The 22197-nt window shown below is 38.5% G+C and overlaps 2 protein-coding genes across 10 annotated transcripts in view; one reads left to right on the forward strand and one right to left on the reverse strand.

Moving 5' to 3' along the window:
• The window catches only part of Coprox (oxygen-dependent coproporphyrinogen-III oxidase), a 42382-nt gene extending 34572 nt beyond the window's left edge, over positions 1-7810 (reverse strand). Inside the window, exons 1-2 of one of the 5 annotated variants that reach the window (XM_083123940.1) lie at positions 7732-7810; positions 6362-6488 (exon numbers count right to left, since the gene is read on the reverse strand). In XM_083123940.1, the coding sequence (XP_082980066.1) occupies positions 6362-6447 (86 nt within the window). In that variant the 5' untranslated portion in view covers positions 6448-6488; positions 7732-7810. The other 4 variants (XM_083123936.1, XM_083123938.1, XM_083123937.1 and 1 more) reach the window with 4 other exon arrangements.
• Tomosyn (syntaxin-binding protein tomosyn) overlaps positions 7534-22197 on the forward strand; it is a 476384-nt gene continuing 461720 nt past the window's right edge. For all 5 annotated transcript variants that reach the window (XM_083123931.1, XM_083123933.1, XM_083123935.1 and 2 more), the window contains exon 1: positions 7534-7991. In XM_083123931.1, the coding sequence (XP_082980057.1) occupies positions 7872-7991 (120 nt within the window). In that variant the 5' untranslated portion in view covers positions 7534-7871. The remainder of the gene's footprint in view (positions 7992-22197) is intronic.

Raw genomic sequence — 22197 nt, forward strand, 5'->3', positions numbered from 1 at the left:
CAGAATTTTAAGCAATCGATAATTCTATTTAATATATGCCTATTTTTCTGGACAAATCCATTGTGACTTGTAATTGACAGCCTATGCCCTTCATCAATTTGTGTTCGAACATCAACCCTGCCAAACTCACTCAAACATAGCGAATGAAAGCCACCACAACACTACAGAACAACACGCGAGATCGAACGCGACGCAACGGAGCTAGCCCCGAATCAGCACTCAAATCCATTGCACTCTTCCCTCCTCTCTCTGCTAGCATGTGACCTTCACTGTAGCGTAGGTGGGTGTAGGCCACGCCTTCCTTTGTGACATGCTCCGGAAAACGATAATTGACATCAATGCCGCTAGGAGCGCTGTCGTATCCATTGCAACAGACGATGAATTTACATGGGTAAAAATTGCCTTTTAAAAGACTGTGTGATAGTTATGCGTTATGGTGATTGATAATTACGTGAATACGTCCGTTTTTCTTTAGGGGCTAAGCCCCGGAAGCCCCAAGGGACGAGACGCCACTGATGGCAGTAGTATTGTTTTCATAATTGCTGTTTATATTCATTCTTATGTTGTATATTTTTAGTATGCATACATTTTCAGTTTAGTTATCAGCAAAGAAAAAAAATCATGGTGTGATTGCCATATAATAGTCGAATTCAAGCTAACCACGGTCACCAGCTGCACAAGCCTGTACTGTATGACATAAAGGGGATTCCAAAATTCACTGCGAAAATGTAAATCTCATGATCAGTGCTCGAAAAATTTTCTTGCCAGCTCTGAAAATCAGGCGCCAGGAAACCACCTACTACCAATTGTGCATAGTACAGTATGTTTTAAAAGTCGCGCAATCCAAACTTTGAAAATGTATATCATGAAAATCATAAGAGATATTTACACCAGGTTTTCTGCACTAAACTAATCCTGTAGGCTATCACTGGATTCATAAAATGTATTATAGCATTTATCTAAATAAATGCAATTACATTATTTTTAAAAAAACATTGTTAATTTGCTGGAAATATCTGAGAACTGATCTTCAACAATAAATACCAACTCTTAAACAATTTGTGGGATCATTTGTTGGTGTTTGACTGGTTGTAAAACAGTTGCTTTGTGAGGTACAGCAGAAGCAGGGCATTTGTATTGGAAAACCTCTTGCACATGAGTGTAAGAATGAGTAGAAATATACTCTTCAGCAATGCACAATGCTCCAATGAATACACCATTCTGAATCAATTAAAAAGAAACCGGCAAAGTAGCGCAGAAAGTGAGCGAAGAGAATTCAGTGTAACCAGGGGCAGCCTAGGATTCTCTCAACAATCCTATTTCGGCACAAAACCTTGATTTACATTTTTCATGTAAATGTGTAGCCAATACTTACACACATGTTGCATGCGACTGTTGGCAATATTTTGACCTGCTAGTGTTGCCATATATGCAGATATGTCCCAAAAATGACACTTTTCACTCAACCCATAAAATCGCCAGTCAAAAATTCATCAAATATTGCACGTGACCAATATTTGTCGCAAATGACAGACTGACATGGCATCAGTCATCAAATGTCTAATTATGACCCTTCGATCATTTCTTACATATTTTTCTTACTCAGAAGTTTATTTCTGGAAAAAATTTGAGTGCTGCTTTCCGTCAGTTATTAATTTATATAATTTTCTGTACGGAGTGAACTGAATTTTAAGCATTGAAAAATATCTCAATGGATGCTTTATAATGCAGGAAACACGGTGTAAACATCTCTTATGGTTTTCATGATATACATTTCCAAAGTTTGGGTTGTGCGACTTTTGAAACACACTGTATAAGATGCTGAGCATCACGGTATTCAAAACATCGCTAAATTATTTGAGCAAGCAAGAAATGGGGTTTTGGGGGACAAAGGGTAAGAAATTCTTACTGACTCTATGGAATGTTCCCAATGTTGATAAAAAAAAATAATTTGCTAACTTACGATCTACTGCAATTTGAACTTAAAATCATCAAAATTTAGTATATATTACAGCAAAAGATCACAGTCGCCAGGCTGAAATTTTTAGTCGCCATTGCAACCGGGATTTTTCGAGCCCTGCTCATGATGGAGTGCACAATACCAGGTATGTACTTTTTCTGGGGGGAAAGTCCAGTTGCTATTTTGAAGCAAATGTAGTCATAAGAGCTATGAAAAGAAAACGTTCAGACATATATTTCTTCCATAAAGATGAACATTTATCAGCATTTATTTTCATTTTGAAAAAAATGTACTGCTATGGAATACTACCATCAGAAAAACAGCACTGCAAATGTACGTGTAATCTGTTGGGCCTCGAGTTCCCGATTTGGCCACAGCCATCGTGCATTTAAATTTTGCACATATAATACTTTCAGCAAAAGTCATTCTAATATAAACAAATAATATTTGTACACGATTGTATTATTTATGTATTTATTTAAATTGAAAGTGATTTAAATCAGAGGTAATGGATCAGATTTTTTTATGATTTTTTTCAAATTCTCCTAGCAGAAAGACTGGCAATCATTGTTTCACGAAATTTGAACCTTCCTTAAAGTAACGAGCACTGTTTGGAATTCCAAAAAGTTATTTATATTGGAAAAAAACAACTTGAAAATTACCTATGGACAAGGCATTGTCCATTATATAAGTGACAGATAAAATAGTGGGAATTAATGTAGAAATAATTTGGAACCGTCCTGAAACTAACCAGCACAGTTTTCATTTCGAAAAAGTCCAATTTATAGGTAAAATAAGGTGTTAGAGGTACCTTGGGCAAAACTCCCCATTTTGCACGCATGACACATTACACAGACTATCACCGAATCTAACTATTTATTTTAATACCAAGAGAACTAAACCTGACGTGCCTCACCTAACCAGGAAAGCATTTAGGGTTATTACTAAAATTATAAGGAAACTAAACCTGATCCTCATAACAGAACTATGAAAGCATGTATTGAACAAAATCTTCGAACATTTTGGTGGCAAGAATTATATCAAATGTATCTGCAAGTGAAAAACCAGTGTCAAGGAAACAAGCAGTAAGTAATCACTAAAAAAAACTCTGCCGTATGTGCTAACAGACATAAACCGAAATCGAACCATGTAAAACATGCATACATAACATGATGATATTGCAATAACACAAAATAACTTGGGACAAATCAAATAAAGGTAAATGTTCGTTATATCGGAGACACGTTAAAATCGGATATTTTGTGTTTTGCATGGTTCGTACTTACCAATTGTGTATTGCGGAACATAGTTCAAGGTGCCATTATGCTTCTTACACGAAAACAAACACAATTTTTCACATAGAGAGTAGTTTTTCTTATTCCTTTTTTCGCTTCTGTAACACACAATATGGCGGGCAGAGGTTAACTAGCGTTGTAGGTATGCAGTGTTCCAACCTTCTTCACCGAAAAATACCTACTATCGTGTTAGTCACGTGTGCAAATTGCACAGGCAGGTGACGGATAGCCCCACGAACCATTCACGGATAGTCCCACAAACCATTTCCGATAAGGTTAGGTTAGGTAAGCAAAGTTAAAAAAAGGGGTTGGAAACACTGACAGGGGGTTATCAAACGTATGCAGCATCCGGTTCACGTAGCGCAAGCAATGGCACTTGTGCGTCGGTGAGATATATCTCTTGAAAAATACATGATTTCCTGATCAAATAGATTACACGATGAAAGAAAATACCTCGACGAACGTTGGAAACCTTAGAGAAACTCATTTCCATAAGTAGTTTCTTCTGTAAAAATGAAGAAATATGTCTCCGATATAACGAACTGTTACCCAAATAACATTGCTGCTTGTCAATTAGTAGGTTTTTTAAAATTACAAATAAAAAATTAATAAGCTTTGTATTATGGTAGAAATTATTATTTGTAATTATATTGTTATAAATGCAAAAATAAAGGACATACAACGAAATAAACTGCTCGCCATTATAAATGCAACACCCAGTAGGATTAATCGGAATCGGACGAAATGTGCACAGTGTGTAGAGGAGAGGTGCAGAAGGAAATGATTAGGTGTTCAAGGCCGTAATGTGCGCATGCCACACCATCTGGTAAGTGGTACCTGTAGCAGGCCAGATAGGTGCAGAAGAGCAGTGAAAGTGCATGGTCATGAGTATAGTGTGTTAAAATCGGTCAGCAATGCCACGTCGTCGAATACGGCAGCGATTCCAGCAGGTTTCCCAGTTCGATCGCGGCCGAATTGTTGCATACCGTGAATGCGGATTATCCTACCGTGAGATCGGTGCCCGTGTAGGACGGAATGCATCCACAGTGATCCGTGTATGGAACCAGTGGGTCCAGGAAGGCACTGTAGAACGACGTAGAGGTTCACAACGTCCGCGTTGGACGACGGAACGAGAGGACAGACGTCTGATACGCATGGCCCTTACAGACAGAACGGTCACGTCAACGAGGATTGCGCATGAAGTACGGGATGTTTTACAATGTCCAGTGTCCACACGAACCGTGCTTCATCGTTTGGCGAACCGGGGATTTTTTTCCCGGCGCCCACTGTTGCAGATTCCTCTGACGCTAGAGCATAGGCGTTTGCGTCTGAGATGGTTTGGTTTGAGTTGGTGTTTTAAGTCCACTTTATGCACAGTAAGGCTAATCGGGACTGGACCTACAGTTTAAAGTGGGATCAGAACCACTTGTGCCTCCACCGGGTATCGAACCCGGGACCCCTTGATTACAAGGCAATGATGCTACCACTGTGCCATGGGGGAGGCCCTCGTCTGAGATGGTGCCAATACCGACGTGCATGGATGGCGGAGTGGAATGCTGTAGTGTTCTCTGATGAATTCGGCTTCTGTATACATCATGATGGACATACACGCGTGTGGCGGCACCGTGGCACTAGGCTTCATGACGCGTGCATCATGCATCATCACACAGGGCCTTCATTGGGTATCATTGTATGGGGTGCCATCGCCATAGGTGTTTGTTCGCGTCTCGTATGCATTCAAGGGACATTGAACAGCCAACGGTACATCACACAGGTTCTCACCCCTGTTGCTGTCCCATTAATCCATGCACTGCATAATACCACTTTTCAACAGGATAACGCGGGCCCCCATGTTGCAAGGAATGTCCTCGCATTTATGGAAGCTAACCACGTGCCCCTGCTTCCTTGGCCAGCACGTTCACCGGATATGTCGCCAATTGAACATGTCTGGTCCATGGTGGGTCGCCGGCTGGCCCAACTCAGGTTTCCGGCACGTAATGTTGAAGACCTCTGGCACCGTGTGGAAGCCGCTTGGGATGCCGTACCGCAAGCAGACATCGATAGACTCATTCTGTCCATGCCTCGCCGTGTTGCAGCAGTTATTGCCGCCCGTGGAGGCTGTACACCCTACTAGCTCCTTGGGGTTATGCAACTATGTTCTACGTGTCACATGTCACACCACCGAGCTCTAACTGTAATCATTTTCTTATCTTATTATGAACTACATATTTGCCAAGTTTCGTGTTTCTATCTCATTTCCTTCTGGGTATTGCAATTTTAATGGCGAGCAGTGTAATTCAAAGTTCCTTGGCTACTTATAGGTAACTATGCAATATTGCCCGAACACCTATCACTCGTTTATTTCGTTAAGTTTAGCATTGATACTTACCTATTCTGCATTGCGGAACATTCTTTAACGTGAAGTTATGCCTTTTCCCATAAAGTAGTGTCAACTTTTCATATTACGAGTCATTATTTGTCATCCTTGTTCCACTTGAGTAACAGACAATATGGCATGCACTCGTCATGGATCATTGCACGTTGTGGTTATGTGTTGTCGATTTGGAGTGGGTATGCAGTGTTTCAACTTCTTTAACTGAAAAATACCTACTTTTGTGTTCATTATGTCATCACAAACCATTGACGGATAGCCCCAAAAATTATTCACGATAGCCCCCAAAACCATTCATGATAGCCCCAAAAACCATTCACGATAGCACCACGAACCATTGACGGATAGCCCCACGGACCACTTCCGGCAAGGTTAGGTTAGGTAAGTATAGTTAAAAAAAAAAAATCTCATAAAAAAAAAAAGGCACGTGTGGATACACTGGCGAGACCGCGTGACTTTCGACGCTCGCACCATCTGCAGGTACATAATGGAAACAATGGCATAATGTTACAGAAAATTCAAGTTCCTTACATAACAAGTGATTATTTCTTGTTCTGCAGCATTCTATGGTGAAGTCTTCAGTTTCTGCAAGAGAAAATACCTCGAAGAACTTCGACAATGCTACAGAAACTGATTTCAGTAAGTAGTTTCTCCTGTAAATTTGAAAGAAATCCGTTCGGGCGATATCGCATATTTACCTAGTTATATACTTACCTCAACTTTCTTTTATTTTGATAAAAGGCAAGAGAACCAACTGCCTTTAAGCTTGTTATACATGACTGAATTGTTTGATGAATCATTTTTACTAAATTGTCATTGGATACTTGTAAGAAAAAGGAACCTGTAAGAAAAAGAGCTGTTTATTATTTTTAATCAAGAAATATACAAAACTAATATATAGGCAATAACAAATACACAGATAAGAAACAACAATTAACATTTTGAAGGAGCAAAAACAAAAGTATTGGTAAAACTGTAAACTTTAGCTGGAAAGATGGTCAGAAAACTGCAATTAACAGTACACTAAGGTTACCCTTACGATTTAATCACTGAAGAGTGCGAGTCCTGGCATTCCTTTGAGATTGACTCTTTATAATTTATGTAACCCGTCACATCATTATAATATAATGGTTTAAAAGAACGAATACTACCATGCTCCTGTGTGTTTCAAAAATATATTATGAATTATTATTGCCATATGATCTAACACATTCTGCAAGAAAAATCATACTATAAAATAATGTCCTAAATGAACTTTTGGAGAATAACGATAGTTTATGTACTGAATCATGTACATGTAATGTACCATAAATTATATAAGAGGGTAGAAAAGAGCCCTATAATTTCCCATTTCTCCAGCATTTAAATTCATTGAAAAGATGCTGAACCAAAGAGAGGGTTTATGACACCCTCCAGCCCTCTTGGCAAGGAACTTTTTTTTTTATTATTATTTCAAAGAATGGCTTGTTTGTTTACTTTGATAAATTTCACGATTGTATTCGTTGCGACTGGTTATTAAAAGCGGAAAAGTTACGCACCGAGTGTTCAGTACTTAACTAATATTAATTTCATGGAAAATTATGTTTTTTAAAATTTTAAATAGCTTACCAATTCTTTTACAGTTCAACAAAGTCTGAACGAGTGTATCGTTTCGGACTTTTGCCACTATGTTTACTTTGTCGATAGAATTAGAAGAACAGGAAAAGTCTGTAATTTTTCAAGACATTACGCATGCTTGTTTTGCATAATATGTATTTAGCCCAGACTAATATTTCTATCACCACAATCTATGACGCAAACCTTTACTTACGACACACCTCCCGTTGCGCTTTGCGCTCCACCTGTAGTATCCGCCGGGGAATCATGGACCTGTCAGCTGATAGACTCACAGGAAGTGGGTTTGTATTGATCTGACATCATATACCGCAGTCCCATGTCTGCGTGGTACTTTGAAGCTAACCTTCAAAACAATATTATAGTTTCACCTTACGTTACTTTCTAGAAAACATTTTAATATATTTGTTATCCGAAGGACGTGTTATCTGTACAAAATCGGTTTGTTACCAGAGTTATTTTCCAACTACCTGTGATTGCCCATGAGTCTTTGCTGCAGTGATTCCAGTGTAGCAGACGAGGTGTACATGGGATGTGGACGTAGTGACGGGTCTGCTCTAGCTATGAAGCGGCGATAATTAATGGAGATCGGTAGTTTTGTGTTTGCGAAATGAAGAGGTTCACCTTTAAGAATGTGTTAGATGGGTTTCGGTCGTCGGTCACTCAACCGGCCAGAGTTGAACAAGAGATTGTGGAGACACTGAGGCAGGACAACTTTCAAGCAGCAAAGGTAGTTGTGAGAATTTATCTTAAGATGGCGCCTAATGTTGCAGTATTGTAGTGTTTGCAGATACATATTGTATTGTATGGAGCAGAAACTTACGTTAGTTTCTTTTTACTTCTCTTTTACATGAGTTGGAGTGTATTAGCATTGCTTGTATCTTTGCTGAAGCAGTTACTTTGCAGCTGTCAAGGCTTCGTTTAAAACCTGCAATGTTGTTGCCCCTCCTCTTTTATTGTAACTTTATCGATCATAACAAATCGTGTGTCCTGTGTATTGTCATCCGATTACACGTCAACGTGATGGCAATTCGTTCTTCGAAGTATAGTGAGGAGATGGTCGTACAAAGTATAACAAACGATTTACACATGCGTTGCTTCGATATTTGTTTCCATACCGGTTTGCAGTAAGGTGTTTGATCTTCAAACATTATGGGTGCGTCATCAACGTGGCTATTCAGTGCAATTTTTGCAAGAAGTAACATTAATACTTTGTAAAGGTTAAGCTCGAATGGTGATTATTGCATGTAATATCCCTCACATTTCACGCGAGATATTCCCTACTATTTACATAACATATTTCAGAAAACTCTCACCTAGGCTCCACGAATCCCTTGGATGTTGCAAAATTTGTGCTCGAAGTTCAAGTTCCTATGTGGGGAATGCTTGTACGGTTCAACATGTTGACAGTGAAACGGGTGGGGTGATGCTTTAGGCAAAGGAACCTACCTAGCTTGGGGGTAGCATCTCCCTGTACTCTCCAGTTCGAGCACTATCGGGAAGCGAAACAAAATTCCATCAAATTCTGTTTTTGTAATGTATGTATTGTTCCTTTTGATGCGGTATCGTACCTTCTCCATTTTGAATTGTACCACATTCTTATATTTTCTTTTAAAATTAATATACATATGCAAAGAATTCCCAAAAGCCATTAGGAATTTTACACTTTTCTGTTCTCATTAGTTGTGCATCAGGGGAGAGGATTTTAGTTCATTATGGTCTTAATTTTTTTATTTCAACGAGGATTAGGAATATTTTGAGAGACAGTTGTCTTTCTAACCCCTGTAGTACCTCTGCCTGAAAGGGACATGCCACATGCAATTTATTTATAGATGCATGGCCAACCACATGTTGTTGATTTTTTCCTAGGGAGGGGCAAAGAAGGCAATGCTTTTATCCAAAGCGGTGGTACCAAATGGGTTTGAAATTCTGTGTTTTTATGTTAACCCTGTATTAACTTAACTTTTAATTAATTATCAATCCTGGTGTCCATGTCGAATAGAGGCGTGTCTACCATTAACAAAATATTGTTGCCCTTCTCAATCTATTTCTGTTGACTTCTCCCTTTAGGTGACCTCGATATCTAAGCGCACCATGGTAGATTCAAAGCATCATCCCAATTCTGATAATTTGCATGATGGTTCTTGGTTCGATACTCAGTAGAATTACATGGTAGATCATATTAAACTGTAGGTCCAGTACTGATTAGCATTATTCTGTGCATAAGGTGAACTCAAAGAACACAAGGAAACCATGCACTTATTCAAATGTTTTGTGTGAAATCATAAGATTAGATGAAAGTAATTTGCAATAATGCAAACCTACAAATATAGACCTTTTGGATCCGTAGACAGGCATGATAAGTTTGCCTCGATATTAACTATGATTTACAAACATTTTTAAAATGTAACCTAAGTAAAAGGGATAATCTGCTTTTGTTTTGACAGACATTTGCAAAAAGCAATATTTAAGTTGAATGCTAAAGGGAAATTAAAGTTTGCAGTATGTTGCAATAAAATTGCAGTACGAACTGTAATGAAAAGTATGTGAAAAGCAATGTTTGAAGTTGGGGAGTGAAGATACCCTCCGACACGTATCAAAATATGCATAAAGCATCACCCCATCTCAGATAATTTGCATAAGCAGTTGAACCATACAAGAATCTCCCAATTTATTGCCAAACTTGACCAATATTCCTTTCATCCTGGGAATTTCCACATCAAGTACAGGTGGAAAGTATTACTCAAATCGAAAGTTCTTCGCCAGGACAGTTTTCATGTGAAAATCATTAGTGTTTGAGTACACACTTGAACCTATCTATTCAACAAGATCTCTTATAGGCTGCCTCATTGATAGTCTCTGTAGGTTACAGGTTTGTTTCTCACCCTGGGCATATGTGTTTCTTTGTTAGTGTCTCTTTATCATCATGATTAGAATAGAGAAACACCAAAGTAAGGAAATTTCAAATTTCCTCGTGAGTGTGGATGAAAGTATGTGTACCTGTTATTTATATTCTTTTGCATCTGAGCAGCCTATCGATAAATTATGTCAAATATTCCACGGTCAGTGGTATTGGATTGATCTTGCCCAGGATAGGGATGGATGGAAGGCTTGTGTTGCTTCAGCCATAGACCTTCAGGTTTAAGAAAGCTAGAGAGTTAGGTAGTTCGTTAGTTATATTTTGACACCATTTTTTGTTAAGAAACAGAATGATCAAATTAAAAAGACAGAGGATTCCAATAGGAGATATGTTTCAGAAGGCATATCCTGTCTTATTCCCTTTTCTTTTGTTTTTGCCTTTTATTTCTGCAATTAGAGTTTAGTTTATATGCCTCAGTAGTGTAGTATATTTAGCGTTGAGCTCACAATCTTGCGTCTGAATGTTTTAGACTCTAGTCTCAGCTATTGCATGAATGTTCAATTGTGTTTGTTCTTTAATCTACGTACTTTATGAGCTTTTTACATACATCATTCCTTACATGCATTTGTGTCTAGTTGCATGTGAAGAGTTGAAGTAGAGGGCATGTGCCAAAGTTGAACTCTATCCTCTGTTTAGTACCTGTGGCCTATTTCATCCAGTGTCACCATATTTTATGAAGTCAAAAATGACATATCTTTTTTTTTTCTAATTTCCACAAAAGTTAAATGAATTACATGTACCGGTATACATTATTATATTTTATCACATTATTAAATTACTTTTCTACATCCACTTGTTTGTATATGCTGTATTACAATGTTTTGTAACAACTTTCTAATGTAACTATAAAGCACAGCAAAGAAACATGCCGAAACAACTGGATGCTACATGATAGCACGTTGAAGTGAATGTAGATACGAGTTTGAGACCAAGATTACATGTCGCTTGAGATGGTTTCTGTAGATTTATAATTTCTGTCACTATTGGCGGTGTTTGGGTGTGGGTTTTAGAGGTGACCATATTCATTTTTGAACTAACACCACATTTAGCAAACATGTGACTTACTATGCTTATTTTTTAACGTTATACAATTTTTGTTATTTGTGGAAAACCCAGATGTTTGTACTCTGAAAATAAAATCTATCCAGATACCCTTTTTATTATTTAAAAAGAGAAGTGTTGTACCCCTGATTTAATCAAGGAAGTGGTGAAAACTACACACCTTAACTTGTAGAATCACCATTCCTCAGTTGGAGTCATGACAAATGCAATGTTTTCCAATTTAAGGTTCACGAAATTCTTTGTGTTAGGCATTTATGAAATTCTCTCTTTGTAATTCAGGTCCCAACGTGCTTCAAATTTGGTTGGACTCAATAAAGAAAAAAAGTTTTACTGAATATTTTGGTAAACACATTACCTTAATTTATTTGCAAGTGAGGAATGATCACAGATCATTGAATTCATAATCTGGTGATGATGCTACTAAAAACTATGCTCATTGCATGTTTTAGTCATCGGACTACCCCTCTGACCTATATATTGATGAGCTGTTAGGAGCATATGTGAATATAATTGTGAATTTTTACAAATTAAATGGCATAAATATATTATTTATTTTAATTGTGATGCATTTCTTATTACAAGGTTCTAGTACAAATTTTTCTGTAATCGATCATTATATTTGTACATCTGAATATCGGAATAATGATGCACATTTTGGTGAATATAGGTACTGTTTCAAACTGTTATTGCAGATACTTTTTCTCAGTTCAAAAACACACTTTTAATGAAGTTATAAAATTAATTCTGGTAGTGACTTTTTAGACAAGTAATATAATACTTAATTTGATCTTCAACATTAAAAAAGTTTTAGAGGGTTTGGGATATTGTGATTATTTTATAGTCAAATTTTAACATTGGAAATGTTATTACATGTAGCTAATTATTTTATCTACAGGAGGACTCTAATATTTTCTAATAGTTATGCACATATGTAATGTCATGCCAGGCCAATTATAACAGGAATCATGGACATCTACAAGATTTTCCAGGGAGGGGCAAGCAAGCAAATTTTTCCAGTTGGGAGGGGGTTGCAACGAAGCAAAATTAAAAGCGGAAAGAAAATGGCTGAATGTCACGTGATTAAAAACAAACTGCTTCATAGTCGTCAGTTGTCTCACGTAAATAACAATTATTAATTATATTAAGTAATTATAATTACTGTGACTGAAATGAATTAATATGAAATATGTAATTTTAAACTTGCCCTAATTTTCTAGAGGAGGGGCTGCTATCCTCCCCTTGCCCCCCTTTTCCTGACGTCCATGACATTAATTAATAGTTGTTGCAAACATTAATAATAATTATCTTAACTATTATCGCTTACTTGATGCCTTTACTGTATGGTGTAGCATGATAACAACCAGTCGGCGAAAAATCGACATTCGCCGCCACTCTGCTGTCAGTTTCGAAGGCTTCTTCTCCCTCTGGTCTGCAAAGGTTTGGAATGCTATTTCCCATTATGTTTCTTTTGCTACAACACCCAAAAACTTCAAAGAACAAGTCGTATTATTTTTATTGCAAAGACAACAATTGAGCATTAGCTCGTACGAATAAGCAACAGGAATCAAGTAAAGTAAAAACATGTATTTTGCAAACACTTATCTGACACAAGGAATATTTCAACCTGTGCTCATACTATTTTAATCTCAATTTAGAAATTGCATATGTACAGGTGTGTGTGTGTTAATGTATCTGTCATTGCATTCTCTTAAATTTTTTTTATTTTTCATTTATGTCAAATTCATTCATGTTATGTTATATATATTTGATTTCAGTATTATATATATATCGTAACTTTCAGTCACCAGAGTTAGGTGGTAGAGCAGCCCGAGGCTGAATCTCGCTCTGTAGCAAATAAAAAGACAATTCAATTCAGTAATATATTAAATTTAATTTAATGTCTGTTTTCCTTCAGGAATTTAGCGAGCATTTTTTTCCTGGTGTTGGAGCATTATGATTTATAATGGACATACACAGATGCATCGCCCGATAAGTTAATTGGGAGAAAAGGGCAAGGGAACAGCTAAAGCTTCCATATAGATTATAGATTGGTCTTGTAGCGAAATCCGCAAGTTCCATGCGACCAGTTTCTCCACCGAGTGCTTGTTAAGAGCAGGAAATGAGAAGTATAGGTGGACCTCTGCATCCCGGAAGTGGTGCCCTCCTGCAGGTAATGTAACAATAGGATGGAGAGAGTGAAGTGGAAGTGACCGAAAACAAGCTCGCGTCGCTCGGGGAATTTGGCGGGAAGTAACAGGAAGTGCTGGTATCACCGTTGTTGCTGCAGATGAGAATTTCATTGGATGAAAATGGAGGCTTTTAATAGCCATGTTTGTATTAGTTGCGTAATGGAATTTACCACCTTGCCGTTTTCTGTGTATTTGCAGTCGGCTTGTGCAGTCCAACTCCCTTGAACTAGCCTCGCTCAGGCATAGGCGGATTAAGGGTGAGGGACGAGATTTCTGAAACCAACAGCAAATCGTCAATTAATATGCGAGTAAATAGTGAATGACCTCCTGACGTCTATACAATTGAACGATCGCCCCTCAATTAAGCCTAAAACTGGCGATTGACCCCCTGAAGTCTAAAATTCAGCGTTCGCCCTCTTTAAAGCCTGAAATTAAGTACTCAAAATAACTTTTGAGTGCTTTATTAGACATGGAAACAAGGTTTAGCGCCATAGCATTTCGGCAGCTCTTTTTGTTATGAAAACAGTTAGATTCTTTCTGTAACACACAGCATCGTTGAGGGTGCAATAGATGTTTAGAGTCTTTCTATTGAGCGACATATTTCACCCATACCTTCACAGTGCAACACACATATAGCCTGTCCTATTTATCTCTGGAACAAGGCTGCGCAGAGCGTCAGAGAAGGTAAGGAAATCGAGTGGGCAGAGCGAAGCAGTACTCGCTGCTGCGAAGGCTGGTAACTGGAATCGAGTTCCCTCTCACGTGTTCATTGGTCTCGCGTCACTACTTGCTCAGAGAGTTGTTTTCGTTCCCGTGCTCCAGAGATACTGGAACAGGGTATATATAGTGTAGCTTAGTTGTCCGTTTTATCCTTAATGATATGCATACATTTTTTCCAAATGTAATTTGGTAGCCTATGTTTCAAGGATACATCGTAGAAAGTCTCGTGTTGAGTTGAGGTAGTGTTTTTAAGTCCACTTTATGCACAGTAAGGCTAATCGGAACTGGACCTACAGTTTAAAGTGGGATCCGAACCACTGTGTGCCTCCACCGGGTATCGATTACAAGGCAACGACGGAAAGTCCTGTGTCGTGACCCTTTACGTTTTCCTTAATGGCTCATTAGACAGTTTTCAGATTTGTCGATTCTGACAGAAGACCGTAGCCTTTTTGCAACTGATCTACTTTTTATAACGTAATGTATACATACATACATACATGTGTGTGTTTTAAATAAGGTTGGTATGGTTACACCTACACAGTTCTGGATAATTTACTAATCGTTGGGTTTAGCTTTGTAATCATTGATTGATTGATTTGGTGTTTTAAGTCCACTTTATGCACAGTAAGGCGAATTGCTAAAGTGGACCTACAGTTTAATGTGAGATCCGAACCACTATATGTGCCTCCACCGGGTATCGAACCCGGGACCACTTGATTACAAGGCGACGACGGGGAGGCCACAGCTTTCTGTGTTCAGTTCAACTTACCTATACAATATGGATGCCTCTCTCCCTATCAGTGCTTACTGATTTACTAGACTACAAAGAATACGACAATCCTGCATCAAGTATTTCCTCCAGTAATACAGTAATTGTATTTAACATGAAACATTCCAAAGTTTTCAAAACTCCATTACTTTTCAAATACTCGCTGACTGTAGGTTAACTGTTCGTACCTAACACTACAAGCATATTGAAAATATTGTTTGCGCGTCTTTGTTTATTTCAAGTCGTTGTAATTCAGGAGCCATATTGGGTCTTGTGGTTACTAGCATTATACTGATAAGCCTGCTCAGTATGGCTTCCAAAGTTACACTTGTACCCCAGCTCATTTATTTTATTACTTCTTAGGAAAGCAATCTTGGCCACACACGAAACAAAGCGGACTGAGAATCGTGATATTTTAATCATAACTTTAATGCGAGACCTCTTGACCCTTTGCGATATCGGTGTAAGCGCCATTTGGCTCCCAATGCATTAAACTTAGTCGTCAAATTATACTCAAAAAGATAAAAATAATGTATGAAAGACGTATACAGTATTTTCCATTCTGGTAGTGATTAAAAATTATAAATTATAAAATTAACACCATTTGCAGTTTACTACATACTAGAACAATTAGTGAACGACTTTGTCACCAAAGCTTTACTCTTTTACTGCTCATAAAAGTGAGTAATGCTATTTCGTTGTAAAAAATTGTGCATATTTGTTAAATCTAAAATATTTTAATCGCTACTTGATGGTATTTATTCAATGTTTGACTGCAATTCGTTGTACAAAAATTAATGGAACACGAGTGGGAATTTGCAACAACTTTTTGCAAGCTACATATTCGAGCCATTTTACATATTTTACTCCATACTTATTACATACTTCCTTAAATATTTATGTACATATTTCAAATGTTAAAAGAAGTTCTGGCTTTGTTATGAACTGTGGGTAGAACAATAGACGTGCCGGGTGATACATTCGTGAGCCGCTCTCTCCGTTGAACTCATCCCTTATCTTGTCGCTACTGAGTCTATTCCCCAAAATTGGCGACTTGAAATTTTTACAGGTCAAAAGCCAAAACTTCTAGTCGTATTTGCGTGTAGCGATCGCTAATTTAGATCACTGTTAGTAATTCATGAGCCAAAACTATCCTAAGATTTATTAATGGGTCTCTTATCTAAGCCACAGTTTCTCAAGTACTTCTAACATTCCTCACAGCGATGATCCATAGCTTTCAGATGCGTCAGCAACGAATTTATATTCTTTGGATGTCGTTATATTGCTTATACATATTAATTAATCAGAGCAGTTGAAAGATAGCCTTGAATACTGTTTAATTAACAGATAAGAAAGACAATTTATATTCTGAATAGCTCTGAAAATGGATCATTGAGTGTCAGGTGATATGAACGAATGACAGACACAAGACTTTTCAGCTTTTCTCAATCCGAAGGCCGCTGAAGATTGATATAATGTCTATTTTTTCTTGGTCGATAAGGACTGAGAACGCAGTTAAAAAAATAGAATTTGTGTGTGTTGTGTGTACTTAGTTACATGTCTCTGTACTGTAAAGAAAAATCTTTTTATTGGAGGTAATCAAGATAACTTGCACGTTTTGCTTCAGTAAAGTTAATGTGCGAATACAAAACAATTACACACATGTATATTTCCGCTTTTGTTTTTGAATTAAGGTTTTGATCTTTTACCAGCTTATTTTTTCTCCAGGGTGAGAAATCGTTGAAGACTGGGAGGGAGGAAGATCTTAATTTACACACACAAATATAGGAGAAAGTACCCAAATTTCGCCCACTTCTTTAAAATTTCACTCAAAATATACTGCACTACACATGACAAGTAAGTAAGTGTTGTTCTAAACACGGCAAACATTAAACTAAGGATATGACAAAAATGTCAGCCAAACAATGTGAGAACTTTATTTTCTCAAAACAATTCGAAACTGGCCATTTTGGAAATAGGCTCAAAATTTCGCTCATTGCGTAATTTAATAGATGCAGATATAGTACTAAGTAGTTACAAGTAATGAAACCAAATAACAAGAAATATATAATAATAATAATATATGCATGACACAGTAAGCATTTATTTTTAACATTTTGATTTAACAGTTTCGGGTATGGAAATAATGTCCATCTAGAATTAGCACAACAAATCTTCTTGTCGGGGTTTTACAATGGATGTAAAATGATCAAACCATTGTGCAAGAGATTCATATTGAATCCAGCAAGATAGCTGACAGGTTGCAATTGATCCTAAGGTAGACCCTTCCATTAATTCTGCTTTCACGCTTTTGCGTGGAAACACAAGCACCTTCGTGTAGTTTCAATATGTTATTTTCTACAAATCATGCGGCACGTGTGACCCACTATAACCGTGAAATAGAAGAAACCAATGCTGTTTAGTACGGACTACATCAGGTGGGCGAAATTAGGATCTACTTGCCGCGCAACGAGACTCTCCTCAAGTCAGAGTACAACTGCTAACCGCCAACAAAAACTATATATTATTATATTTTAATGAAATCATCATTTCTTTCTTGTCGTCGAAATTGACAGAGAAGCGATGTGAAGTAAGGAAATACACTCCCAAGCGACACGAGAGTTTCACAACGAAGAGACAAGCTGCACGCGGCAAGAGACACTTGTTTCTTTGGTCAATTAGCATTAGGATACCGATATAATTTCATTAGCAGTTTATTAGTAACACTGGAGACATTGTTATGTATAAATCGCTTTGCAAAATTTGTGCAAATTATTGAAACTCGGGAGAGGCATGTTGTGCATGAGAAACGGAGAAATAATGTACACTGACCTCAAACTGTAAACGCTAGACTGGAAGCCAGGATAAAGCCAAGACCTGAACACTAGAGAAATGGTTCTCAACCTTCGTGAAACCATGTCCCGTTTTTTTTTCTTTCTCTAAAGTCAATGCCCGTAGCCGCCCAAGAATTTTCCTCGTAAATACCTTTCCAGTATTTAAGATTTTATGCATCAATTAACATGTACCCGTGAAATTACAATATTGATAAATAAATTCTAGCATACTCATAAAGAGTAATAATAGTTTGATTACGTGTAGGATTGTTGACAAATATTAAAAAAAAATATGGATAACGAAGTGGTAACGTCGTCCCCTTGTAATTAAGTGATCTTGGGTTCGATACCAGTTCTGATTAGTCTGTTTCTGCATAAAATGGACTTAAAACTCAAAAATTAACAACTCAAATGTGATATTGGGATTGTGTTATTTGTCAACCACTTTCAGCAGAACATTTCGCAGCTCGGTATAGTTGATATGAGGGCCCGGCGGTTGAGAAACAATGCACGAGAGTACTTTACCACGTTGACTGAACTATTTAGGACTAAAGTGCCTCCATGTGCTGGCTTTTTAAAATAAAACCAGTCACGCCCTAAATGGCCAAAACACGGCCTCTTTATACGATGTTGGAAGGCAAATTACAGCCGATAACTGCATCAAAAAACTTGATAAAGCGAAAAGAACGTTGTTAAATCTTAAAACATTGTACATGTCGATACTTTATTATATCAACAGATTAGAGAGCTTCAAACATGTTGTAAGGTTTCCGGTTGGGCTTTCTTCTAGAGTCTAAATAGAGCTATACGACGCACGCTTTTATAAGCGATATCGGGTGGGGCCACGAAGAGGGTGTGCGTGGCGATCAGCCAATGGCAGGAGTGCAACGTTGTACGGTTAGGAGATTGATTGATTGATTTAGTTTATTTTACCTCGCGTTTTGTGCCTCTTGGCTAATTTGCGAAGATGGGGATGAGTGATGAAATGATGAAATTTATGATTGGACATTCACAAACAACCAAGCCCGAGCGGGATTCGAACCCGGGAACCTTGGCGTCGCAGCGCGATGTGCTAACCACTCGGCCACAGGGTCCGGCTACGGTTAGGAGACTGCGGCGCGGAAGTTAAAAGCCGTGTTCTGTATTTTTCTTACGCGCAAGAAGTTTTCATAAAACTCACCACTGTAAGGTTCAACATAAAATGGGGAAAGACATTTTGAACCTGACTGTCCAAGTCCCATGAATTTCCGTCGCCTACAGCCGGAGTTATCGTTCCTTGAAGAAACAAGGGAAACTTCACCTTTCATGTCTTTCCACCTGTTTTTTTTTTTCGTTTCCACCGTGTTGACGCAGCTGAGTTGTGTCTAGAGAAAACTGTGGGTGTTAAATTCGTCTCGATATAAACAATGTCCCTTCATTGTTCTGGGCGTTCTCGAACATTGAAAGTCTGGGTCACTTTGAGTTCAGCGTTTTCGTAGCAAGGCCGGTTTAAAATTATTCGCTTATCGTTCACTCGTGCGCCACGAAGAACAGTTTGTGAAAAGATTAAATACAGTCCTTTCGTGCAATAGTGTGTGTTCCGTGTGTTCTTTTTATTTTAAATAATGTCACTCTCGAAACCTGGCACCAGTAGTACAGGTACCAAGGGTACAATAATACATTCACAAGGGATAAATTTTATTTTTAAAGTGTATTCGTAGTTCAAGGACTTAGCGTCGGAAGAAGTGTGTGCTGAAACAGTGTTTTCACATAGTAGAGAACTTACGGCTAAAGCGTGTGGTTTAAGTGTTCATACTGTGTCGCGTATTGTAAAACAGGGTAAATCATCTACCACGGAAATCTGTGAACCCCTATTTAAATCTCCTGGGAAACATGCCAGAAAACAGAAAAGTGTTACTAGCTTAGATGATTGTGCGTCATGAAGGACAGAATTAATTACACTGGTTCCTCTACTTCTATGGGGTTAATACTAAAACGGTTGGGCAAAAACAAGGTAAAGGTAAAGTGCTCCCCTGTGCATAGCACCACGCCATGAAGGCGTATAGGGGGTGTGGGAGTAACGCCCCACACTTTCTTGATCCGGTCGTGAGTGGGGGTGATGTGATCAGCATCACGCCCCTGACCGCCTTTACCCCCCAGGGTTTCCCCCAGGTACCCATGTTATTCGACGCTGGGTGGTCGCCGGGGCCGCTTCCATCGTTAGAAAAGTTCCCGGATTTGAACCGGCCGGGGATCGAACATGGTAGTCAGACGCGTTACCGACTGAGCCAACGCGGCCACTAATGAGTAATGGTCAAGTACCTATTTGTTCTAAAAAGCTATTGATATGTTTTGATTCACGGGAAACTGCTTTTTCTTCAAATATAAAAAAAACAAACAACGATGGGCGTAAATTTCTGTTAGAAAGGGGTAATACAGTTGCCGCGAGAATTAACTTTTTTTAGAACAATGCACAACCTGAGAGCGGCTGGTGATAATCTTTGCACGTCTAAAAGCTTCAGGAAGAGGATTTTGACAAGGAAGTGGCTCGAGACAGCATAGTGCAAAATCTAATCATTAACTTCCAGGAGAGTGACTCGGAAATGAGTGAAATCAGTGACACGGAGACCGAGGAAGACGACGAGAGCGGTGATGATGACCTGGCAGTTCCTCTACAATAAATACCTTCAAGTTTCTTTCACGTATGGGTTTCTCGTATATGCTACAGTGATATGATATTATAATCCTGTGTAGGAAAAGTTTGCTATATTTTTTCACTGTACTCATAGTCATATACTGTGCATGCATTATCAAAATAATGGACACATCGCGAATTTTCTGCCCTACCGTTGCGCTAGCAGTTAGTTTGGCAACAGCGCAGTAGCACTGGCTGGGTATTGGCCGAACTCATGTTCCTCTAAAAGCGTACCCCGTATAATTGGAGTGAAGCATTCACTGCGCATACGCGAACAACAAACTGAGGCGACACGATGCACAGTATTGAGAAAACGGCACAGTCCGAGCGACATGAGACACATGCACCTTGTCGAGTCGCTTCGGTTCGAAAGGTTCAATTCATTACTAAATGTTCGCTTGCAAGCGACACGTGTCTCTTGCAGCGTGTCGCATGTCACGTGTTGCTTGTCTCTCCGGTGTGAATTCTCCCTAAGAGAAACAAGCAAGTTTCGAGCAAGGATATTTTGTGTTGGAATAGTTTGTATGTTTCGTACATGAATCTGCAATCATTCGTTACTTTACGCCCCTTGAGACATTTTGTCAGTGTACTCTCGGTTCTGGAGTGTATTGAGTATTTGCGTAATGAATTCAGTTCTTAAATCGGACACGGTGGCCAAGCGCGTAAGTGGAAGACTCGTCACCGAAGTTCCCGGGTTCGAGTTCTGGCCTCAGCATGGTTGTTGTTTTTGGGAGGCCTTACATCAGTTTAATCAATCATCACTGATCCTCATCATCGCGATTAGCCCAAAATGTATCTAATCATTATTCATCGTCGTCATGGCGATTATCGAAGTGGGGTAGAAAAGCAACTTTAAATAACATAAGGGTATACTTTAGCAACGAATGATGTTTGTTTATTCTTAGGAACCTTTTCCTTTTCAGAGTTTCCAGACTTTTAGTCTGAGTGTTTGACAGTGATCAATATGGTTTCACGCGGCACCAGCTAAATGAAATACTTCCTGAAACGTGAAGAGTTTGCAGACAATGTTTTCTTCTCTGGACCTTGCTTCAGTAGTCAACATCAGAGATGGAAAATTTCTCCGGAAACTGCATCATAGGCCATCCTTCATGTTCAAGGAAGATGCTGGTCGCTCATGTAAAAGTATATTGCGTGAAGAACTTGAAACTTTTGGAGTCCACGAGAAAGAAAACGGAATAAAGATTTTCGACTTGCAAGTTTTGCAAATTTGTAATTTTCGTTAGTGAAACGTTGTACTCTGTTGAGTAATCTTCTTCACAACAGGCTCATCGTATGTGAACGCGCGTGTTTATTCCTGTCTATGCATATATATACATATAAATTGTACGTAGAAGTTAAAAGTTAAGCCGACCTCCGTAGTCGAGTCGTTAGCATAGCGCGCTACGACGCCAGGGTGTCCGGGGTTCGAATTCCGCCCTGGGCGCGGGTGTTCTTTATGAGTCTCTCTTGATCCCCATCTTCGCGATTAGCCAAAAATGGCAGAAAAGCGAAGTAATATAAACCCAGTGAATCATGTTAAAAGTAAAAACAAAGTAACTGGACGATTTATTTGCGAAGGCGTAACATTATTTATTGTGTTTTAAACTTTTTGCATTTAAAGTTAGGCTAGGAAAACATGCACTACGGAGAACACGTGTGATACTTATCACGCACGTATCTAGAAATGTATTTCTGGGGGGTCCAACCAAGTGTCTCAGTAATAATAATGATAGGGTCTAATAATAATTCGAACAATTATATTAATCAT

Source organism: Lepisma saccharinum, chromosome 6, assembly GCF_977018435.1.
Source record: "Lepisma saccharinum chromosome 6, izLepSacc3.1, whole genome shotgun sequence".
Taxonomy (NCBI): domain Eukaryota; kingdom Metazoa; phylum Arthropoda; class Insecta; order Zygentoma; family Lepismatidae; genus Lepisma; species Lepisma saccharinum.